The 9,684-nt window shown below is 38.3% G+C and overlaps 1 protein-coding gene across 2 annotated transcripts; it reads right to left on the bottom strand.

The window, feature by feature from the left end:
- Window positions 1-413: 413 nt before the first annotated feature.
- On the bottom strand, window positions 414-8,330 carry gabpa (GA binding protein transcription factor subunit alpha). Of its 2 annotated transcripts, none has more exons than XM_005457852.4 (10): window positions 6,835-8,330; window positions 5,099-5,176; window positions 4,863-5,007; window positions 4,661-4,745; window positions 4,344-4,568; window positions 4,040-4,234; window positions 3,897-3,953; window positions 3,433-3,558; window positions 2,844-3,036; window positions 414-1,145 (listed from the first exon to the last, which is right to left on the bottom strand). In XM_005457852.4, exons 2-10 carry the CDS (start codon window positions 5,173-5,175, stop codon window positions 926-928), a joined length of 1,323 nt encoding a protein of 440 aa, XP_005457909.1. In that variant the 5' UTR covers window position 5,176; window positions 6,835-8,330; the 3' UTR covers window positions 414-925. The 2 variants fall into 2 exon arrangements, with proteins under 2 accessions (XP_005457909.1, XP_003452933.1); XM_003452885.5 differs by having other exon boundaries at window positions 7,212-8,330.
- Window positions 8,331-9,684: the final 1,354 nt, after the last annotated feature.

Genomic DNA, 9,684 nt, shown 5'->3' with positions numbered 1-9,684 from the left:
TGTAACAACTTATGAAGAGGAAACAAATTGCCACATGTCACAGACACATGGCCCTCTCTCTAAATTATTAACCATGAATGTGACATATTGTGCATTTCTATGAGAAATACAACACATATCACCTGCACATTGCACCCACACGAGGATAGAAACTGACTGAAGCTCTTAATCAGGTAAATGTTTCCATTTGTATTGATGCTCACTCTGGGTATCTTTGGAGCCTAGTGATGAAACAAACTTTTTTTCCCTCTGCTCATTGATTCAGTGACCTTTCTCTGTGTGTAGTTAAATGAACCATTTGCTTAGAAAAAGCTTTCTACACTCACTATACCATCAATAAAATTTTGAATGTACATAGAAGCGTTTGGGTGTCTGTCAATGTGAGTCTTCAAAAGAGAAACTTCTCACACAGCTATTAAGAAAATGCTTGCCACTTTATTCCCCCAGTGGACAAAAAGGGTCCAATAATTCAGGGAACAAACACTAAATAAAATACAAAACGGGTCCTCTATAAATGGAAAATATGAAAATACACTTGCCCTTGTGGCTATCAAAAACATGAAGTACCGGTATATACAGTGGAAATGGTCCTAAACTACAGACAAGGAACACACAACACAAAGCTCTTAACTGGATTTTTCAGTCACACTCAAGCATTCAGTGACATGCACGCAACAATCAGTAATCAGAAAGACATTCTCCCTTCATCCTGAACACTCTTCTCTTGGTTAGAGTAACAGAAAAGCTAAAAAAAACTTTACCTGTCTCAGTCTAACTTGAATCAAACTGTAAAGACAATAATAAAGGTGGTAATCCATGCTGATCAGAGACCAGCTTTGCATTTCTGTGTCTGAGAGACGTTTTTTTATCAGCGGTGGAGCGCACGTTTTGTCCGCAACACCGACGAGCGCTATAATGACGACCTTCAGCTGTCCTTGTCTAGCGTCGTGGCCAGGGTCACTGTAGTGATCGGCTGCCCGATGCTGTGCATCTGCATGCGAGCCAGTTTCTTCTGCTCGCACTCGGTCACCAGGCTGTTGAGCTCAGCAGCGCTGTAGCCAATCAGAGTCCTCAGGTCACACACAAACTTATAGACAAAGCGCTTGCCCTGCACCTTGCAGATCATGTCCCCGTCGTAGTAGTATCTGAATGAAAATACAAAACTCAGAATCACGCCAAAGTATATCAACTGATGAGAGACAACAGATATGCAGATGGCTTTCAACAAATTAATATTGGACAATACATCAGTGTATCCGTTCTTTTATATTACAGCAGCTTTACATGTAAAAATAGAACAAACCTGATTATTCTGATAAGTTCTCTTTGTAGCAGAAAGAACCTCACTTCTTGTCATCACTCCTGCCTACAGGCCATCACTACTAGGATGACAGTCAATCAGCTAAATATCAATGGCAATAAAAGTTATCCTGACTTCCCAAAATAAACTCTTTTGTTGTTTCTGAAGATGGTTGTCAGGTCCACACTTCCCAAAGCGTCAAAAGTCTTAAAGTCATCTAGGACAATACTCTTTATCGTCCACATCACGTTCAGCCTACTACTACCACCCACTTAAGATTTCTAGACTTCCTTCTCAACACAGCACTCAAGTCCTGGTTCATGTCCTGGTTGCCTCTCATTTGGATTACTGCAATGCCATTCTCTCTGGTCTCCCAGAAAATCTCCTTAATCGGCTCCAGACGGTACAGAACTCTGACCATATTACAGCCATTCTCATCCAGCTTCATTGGCTCCCTATTCCACAGCATATCCAATGCGAGATTTTCCTTCTCGGTGACTTGGCAGCCCCATATCTTTCAGACCTCCTTCATCCTTACACCCCTTCCCTCTGCTCAGCTTGAGCTGCTCTCCTGCAGAGCGATGGGTGCCAGAGCCTTTACGTGTGATGCACCTCGTCTTTGGAATTTATTTCCACTTCACTTTTGTCGCCTAAATTCTTTGACACAGTTCAAATCGCACCTCAAAACCCTGCTATGACTAAGCTACGACCATTTTATTTGTTATGTTTTATGTTTATTTTAAAGTGGGCATGTTGCACTACATGTATAAAGACTCATTTACACCATGGTGCCCTGCTCTCAAAAACCTGACAGATGTCATGCTGTCTGTGAAGCTGGATTTAAGAAATAAGTGTTTAAAGTTTTGAGCGCCATCTTGTGTCAGTACAGAACATGTCATCTCCAGGTTAATTGGTTAATTACTGCTAATAGACTTACAGTAATTTATTTTAGCTAACTAATAAAAAAAACAAAACAATAAGTCAGTTGAAAATAAGGGCACTGAAACTGAAAATAAGTCTAAGGGGATCACTTTTCTGCTGTCCCTGGCTGCAACAATGAGTTTTTTGTTAAGAAATCAAGGATCTACTGTCCACTTTCACTCTGTCTCCTAAGCAGTAAGTGGTTCTCCGTTGTTTGGCTAGCTGCACTAACAGGAAAATCCCCCTTTTAGCTGTAATGTTCAGGCTTGTCAAGGGTTTGTTTGAAGGGCGCCACCAAATAAAATGTACTATTATTTTTATTATTGTTATTACCATGTAAGGGAAACAGTCAGCCTCATCCTATCGGCCTACTACTGGAAATACTCTGTTTTAAGAAGATTGCTGTCTGCGTCTGCAGGAGGAAGCCTTGCTAACTTGAAGCTACACTCTAAATTGACTTTGTACTGGAAAGTTGGCAGCGTAAAGACTGTTTAAAGTCAATCTCACTGCACCATACATCAGTAAAACCTCCAGTCTGCAGTGCTTGTGAGGTAATGGCTTATGTCTGGCTCCAAACTTTAGAGTGCCACAAAAAGTCTCCATTAAACAAAAACACACAAACCTGAGGGCTCGACTGAGCTTCTCATAGTTCATGGTAGGCTTGTTCTTGCGTTGGCCCCATTTCTGTGCCACGAGCTCAGGCTGGTTGAGTTTGAACTCTCCCTCCTCGCCTACCCAGGAGATGCAGTCTCTTGCGTCCTTGTCGGTCAGAAGCTCGAGCAGAAACTGCCACAGCTGGATCTGACCATTGTTACCTGACAACAGAAAAACAAAACAAAATGCTTGAAACAGATTATTCAAATAAAATGTGTGCATTTGTAATCAAAAGACAATTTAACAGCCACAACTGATTAGAATGTAACACTAAGAATGGTAATGGGAGTATTTTGTATCATTACTAAATGTGCCAATTCTGAATGTATTCAACTATTTAGTCTAAAATAGCACATTAAGGAAGGTTTTGTCAGACAAAATGGCTAAAAACTTTTCATTTTCAGTTTGAATGCAAAGCAACATTACTGTCAGATTGTAAATTTAAAAAATAAAAACTAAAACTGGTGACAAAACTCTATCCCTGAACACTTTTGAAAACCTTCTGACTTTACAAAAAGTGAGTTGCCTAGAGAGCGGCTGCGTGCGCCAAGTCCTACCTGTACGGTTCCCAGGTGAGCTGCGCTCCTCTCCTCCTGAAATGCGAGGTGCTCTGGGACCACGGTTCTGTTTCAACACTTTTATAGCAGTGGGTGTGCTCACTTGAGCTGGGATTATCTGCACAGCTGGAGGAACAGATGGGAAAACTCTTCATTAACATGTGTTTTGGATGTGACTCTATTTAATAAACAACTTCCTGTTAAATATATGGATTTTGTCCAGGGTTTAACGAGCAGAACTATGTGGAGGGCATGGTCATATTTCATATATAATCAGACAAGATAACCCAAACAGCCGAGGGATTTTACAAAGTTTAAACATAGTTCAATAAAGTTGATTATGTTTATCTGGACGTTGTGTTTTCAGTGAGAGACGTTTCATCACTCATCCATTTGACTTCTTCAGTCTAAGGTTAACAGTTTTTTTAATTGTCTTTTGGACGATTTTTCACTCCAACACTTACGCTGATCAATCGTGACGGTGGCGTCTCCTCCAGACTGGTCCTGGCTGGCCAACACATCTGAAATTAGCACAAAATATTAGTTCAATTTTGGCATGAAAACACATTTTATTCCATCAGCTGAAACAAACCTCTGTCAGACTTACATTTGCGAAGGAGTTCCAGGTGACTCCAGAGTATCTCTCCATTGGGCACTTTCTGAAGGAACTCCTCCTGGGTGAAAGTGCAGAGGTCTCGCCCTGGGATGTGAATGCTTCCTATTTCCATCTCATCAATGTTGAACTCTTTCATTACCCACACGGCCCAGTGGATCACCTGATCAGCAGACCAGAGCATAGGGTCTGAGGAGAGAAACCTCACACATTACCAACCGTGTTTGTGTCTTTGTTTGTTAGCACAATAATGATTGTTTTCCACTACAATAAGGTAGTTCATTCAAGTATTCCTCACCGTACGGTATGCCCAGGCGGACCTGCTCTTTCCGATAGCCTTCGAGAGCTGCGGCCCAACGAGTAACCTGCTCTGAGGTCTCATCAGACAGGGCAGACCGCTCTACAGCAATAAGCTGTCCCTCCTCCACCAGAGCACCCTCTTCCCCTGCTGCATCTGGATCAATCACTACTTCAACTGTTTCTACTGGCTTTACAATCTCCAAGATGTTCAGCCTCTCCTCTCCTAGAAACAAAAGTAAAAACAATGCATTTTAAAATGTACTCTCTCTTTACTGACTTGACTACTTGATATAAAATGTGTCATCCTTTTGGTACCTGGTTTGGTTATTATCTGCAGGCTGAGCTGCACTGTGCCATCAGTCTTTACTCCCTGATCGAAGAGACTGTGATCAGGGTGGAGCTAAGAAGAAAAGAACAGATAAAGCGAGATAGCAGTGAGAAACAGTTCAACCCAGGACCAAACAAAAATAATTTAATCATGAACAGATCGCGAAAGGTATCATTATCTAATTGTTACCTGAATGTCCTGCAAACAAATTTCATAAGCATCCAATGAGATTTGGATACGAGGCTCCAAAAGCTTCTTCAGATTACCAATTGGTTCGTTTATGTCGATATCTTGCTGAATCAAGTCTGACGCAGTAATGGTCTGCTCCTCAACACTACAAATCAAATACCATGACACAGAAATGTGAAAACACAGCTGCTGCATGAGCAAAATGAACTTTTTATTTATGCAATCATCTCTCTCACCCTTCTTCCAGGCATGCCTGTTTCTCCCGTTCATCTATCTCGATCTCTATCATCTCTTCTTGCTCACTTTTAGACATTCTGTTGGGACATAAAGTTTTACCAACGCGAATATAAAGTTACACATTAAACAAAAATTACATTAAAAGAAAAAAAACCAACAAACTATTACTATTACTCCTGATTAGACATCATCATAAAGCTCCCTTGGAGCTTGGTTGGCCACACTACCTAATCAATTACTTTAAAAAAAACGCTAAAATTAAACTAAAACTACAATAAAACTACAATTAGCTTCTATCCTCCTCCTCACTAACTGTTAAATTAAATTTTAATTAGATAACCCAAAAATCTATCCAGCACATCACATTGATGTTTGTACTGATTATTAATGGCATTCCATCCATCCATTTTCTCCTGCTTATCCAGTTCACGTTCACAGCTGGGCAGGAGTCCAACTCAACACCAACACAACACCATGCTGCACTGACTTATCAATGCATGTGTTTTTTTGTTTTTTTTGGGGGGGGGGGAATAACTTTATAACATGAGATGCACGATTTTTTTTTCAGATCCAAAACAGGCCTCTGGAGGTCACTACACATGTAAGGACTGGTCCACATATATTTATATAGGCAAAAACTAACAAATTAATCAACTAATATTTTTTAATTGATCTTTTAGTCTTCTACTAAATTACTAAACTTACTTTCTTAAAAATAGTTTAAGTAAAAATAAAGTGAAAATAAACATAATAGTGGTTGTTTTGATATAGCTTGTAATCTTGTAACACATTCCTAAAATAAAACATACTTGAAAAACTATATTTAATCGATCTTTTAAACTAATAAATTATTTATTTTTTGGAACTAATAATTAAGTTCTTTAAAAGTTTAAAAATAAATAGGAAACTATTAACAGGGCAATATCACTACAATAACATCTTTATGTTGTAATTTCTTTAATCGAAGTAATACAAACAACTAAAGCATACTACAGTGTAAATAACAATGACGCCTTCACTGTCATCTAACTTAAAGAGCATACTGTGCCTGTTAAATAAAACAGGGCACTTTGATGGGGGTTTTCTACCATAAAGGCCTCTCAGCCTCGACTCCTCATTGGCCGTCTACAACAGTTCAGTGACTGCTAACGTTAGCCAACTCGAGGGCGAGGCTGTGGCTTCTAAAGGCCAACTAGTAGGCCAGTAGTTACAGAAAATAGTAAGCAAGTATAACTACACGTCCAAAAAACGTGTTGGAAAAATTCACCAAACTCAAATTTATGCGTTAGGCTACACGTGTACAGTGAAGCAGGCCTACAAAAAAACAAGTTAGCTTCAATATAGCAACGCGGGGCGAGGCAGCTGCATTACACAACCATCGATCCCGGCGTGCTAAACAACCGTGAAAATATCCTATAAACTCCGAGTGCTTCGTAACTTCAGCAAATCTTTGTTAAAGCACACTTTAACTCTGCACGTAGAAAACTTTTAAAACGGAAATAGAATAAACGGAAACAAAACAGCATAGGGCAAATGGAAAGGAGCCGGAAATCCTGGCTAAGGTTTTACAGCGTTGCAAGACTTCCGAGAGCAGCGATGATCGATCCAACAACAAGTTTTAGAGGAAAGCGACCGAGATACACTGAAACAACGCTCGTTTAAACATGTAAACGGATAATAAGGGGAAGAAAGGACAAAAACAAATCTGTTTCACCGCGTATGGAATTATACCCACCCTGAGTTTGTGGTTGGACGGTAATCAGCACCGCGACAGTACGCAGCTTCTCCACTGTGCTGTTAGCAAAACAGCTAACTAGCGACTGCTATAACAACCAACGTTATTTCTATTTTCAAGCCGAAGAGGAAGCAAAAGTCCGAGGGAGCCAGCGTTAGCCTAGCCTTTGTGGAAGTTGGCTAATACTGTGGGTTTCTGCCTCGTAGGTGGGCGGCCTCTTCCCAGCAGGCTGACTAGGAATCAACAACACGCTAGCTAGGTTAGCTTTGCTGCTTGAGCTACATAAAATAGCGGGAACACCCCAGATACAACAAACGTGACGACGGTGTGGTACATTTTCCTCACAACAAGTATATCTGTCTCTGAAATAATCATACCTCTTAAAATTTAGACCTTCAGAGATGTTGATGTTCTATTGTGGCAGATAATCGGCAAAAAATGCACACAGTCGAGTGATATCATGCAAGTTTTTAGCCAACTACACTCACTCTGAGGAGGGGCGGAGACTAACCGGAGAGACTGTAGTTACCTTAAAGTCTGTGTAGTGAAAAACCGCCAGCTAAATGTTTCCATACTAGCTGGACGTGCCTTTCTCAGCTCCAACTTTGTTGCAATTTAAGAACAAATGTCCAGTCCAGATGTATGCTCACTAGATTAGCATTAATGGCTAAATAAAACTGCCTTTTAATGGGAACAACTGTAAATGTAAAGGTAGTCTCTTGAAAAATATTACCATAAATATCACCAGTTTACTACGATGATGGGCTTTATCACCATGCCCTCCCGTAACTGATTTTTTTTTTTTTTTCCCTTAATGTATGCTACAGACTGTTTTCAGTTATGCAAAGCGTGTGAAAAAGTAAAAGTGTTGTACTGGGCTATTTCAAATATTTGCAACAGTTCCTCTGGGCAAAAAAAAAAAAAAGAGCTGTGTGCATCCCCAGATGATCCCCTTTCTTAACTTCTTTTTCCTTTTAGGAGTAGGCTGAATTTTCCCCTTTTGACACACACCATCTCTGTAAAAAGCAGATTTCTACTAAGATTATTATGTTATTATCGCTTTTTTGGTGTTCTCTTTTCTAACATGTTGGGGTTTTTTGCTTTAAACTGCATTTAAGTTGCTATTATATTTTTATTTCAGATTATTCCTACTTTTTAATTTGTACAGAACACTGTGACTGTGTCTGTCTCTGAAAAGTGCTTTATAACAAACATGACATTATAACTAAATATCTAAACTTTACTTTTCAGGGTCTAGTTTCAGTTTTTTTGTCCATGACTGTATTGATGTGCATTATTATAACTGATGGGATTATAACTAATAGGAAAGATAAATCATTAAAGTGTTATTCTAATTGTACTGTGATTGTAATAGACCCTACATGTGTTTTTGCTGTTCCTTTTTTTAAAGGAGCAGCAAACATAATGCAATGGACCAGCCAGTCTATCCACTAAACATTGGTTATGTTTCCTTTTGAATACCTGTAATGTTTTGACATGTAAAATATAAAGATTGCTAAATAAATATCTCTTGATGAAGTCCATAGCATTCATGTTTCCTTATTTTATTTACAAAACATTGCAAGTCGGTTTTGTGCATCATTTTCATGTATTTCAAGGCGTTAGACGTTGCAGTAATTTATCATTTTGGTTTTTTTTAAATGATGTAATATGAAAATGTAATCAAGAAAGCTAAATCGGTAAATTATTAAACCATTTTTAAGGAAAATGTATACACACACATACATGTGAACTATTGTTAAATCCTTCATTTAAACAGGTTGATGCATTGAGATTTAGCTCTCCTTTTCAAAAACATTTGTGTACAGAAAGAAAAAGTATACAGGGATTCAGACAGATGGATAATACAAGAACATAAGTACAGATAAAATGTTCCAGTGAAATCAGAGACTTGTTGCTTGTTCCATTTAAATCTAATTTTCAATTTAATAGTAATCAAAGAGCAGAGGTAATCAGGCAATCTTTGCAGTATAACTTTGGAAATAAACATCACACAATGCTACCATCGCACCTTTTCATATTATACCAAGGTTGAATAAGAAAAGCTTCAGCTTTGATAAATTACAACTGTGAGACCGAATCAAGAAACTTGAAGATGGATGCAGAAGCATGCATATTAGCAATATTACCATAATAACACAGAGACAAATTGTGACTTGTAAAGCTATGCGATGACTGATGATTGAAAAACAATTTGTTTCAAAATATGAATCCAATCTTTGCTTTTAATTTTCTTCATAGGTGTTCCACATGGGTCTTAAAAATGAGACTAGCATCCAGGCAGAGTCTTAAACATCCATAAGAATCAGTAGTTTCATTTTGTTTCAATATGGACTGGCTGGATACTTTTAAATAAGCGTGTCTATAATATAGACCTAGTTTTATCTGAATTTAAAACAAGTTTAAGTTGATTAGTGAATTCTGAAATGTCTCAACTCTAGATTTGCTAGATCAAGTCTAGATTAAGGGACGAATTAGCTGCATATAAAATAGATAATCATATATAAATTCTGTAAGCTTGTTTATAGATCACAGAGTATTTTAATGGGGCTTTTGTAGAAATATAAATGATAAACTGAAAATCGAATCGACTGAAATTGAGATTTTCTATGTTGCGGAATATTTTTGGAGTGTCTGGTCTTAAAAATAAAGAAAAAGGGCAAAAAACAAAAGAAACTTTAACTTTTGAGCCCACACATAAATAAATAGATTTTAACCGTTCATTGTACAGTGGATAATTTAACTTAATGATGCCACCATTATGTTGTTGAGCACATTTTGCATTTTAAATTTAAATGATAGTTCCCTATGCTGGCAAAAAAATAATAA

Source organism: Oreochromis niloticus, linkage group LG16, assembly GCF_001858045.2.
Source record: "Oreochromis niloticus isolate F11D_XX linkage group LG16, O_niloticus_UMD_NMBU, whole genome shotgun sequence".
NCBI classification, from domain to species: domain Eukaryota; kingdom Metazoa; phylum Chordata; class Actinopteri; order Cichliformes; family Cichlidae; genus Oreochromis; species Oreochromis niloticus.
Note: the sequence above shows the minus strand (reverse complement) of the source record. Positions and strands in the feature narration are given on the sequence as shown.

Bases quoted from the DNA above. Each gene is read 5' to 3' on its own strand.
- gabpa (XM_005457852.4), bottom strand. From the start codon at position 5,175: ATGTCTAAAAGTGAGCAAGAAGAGATGATAGAGATCGAGATAGATGAA. The intron at 3,559-3,896 runs GTAAGTGTTGGA...CTGTTCCTCCAG, and splicing joins CACCGTCACGATTGATCAGC to CTGTGCAGATAATCCCAGCT. The intron at 3,037-3,432 runs GTAGGACTTGGC...TTCTGTTGTCAG, and splicing joins CTCACCTGGGAACCGTACAG to GTAACAATGGTCAGATCCAG.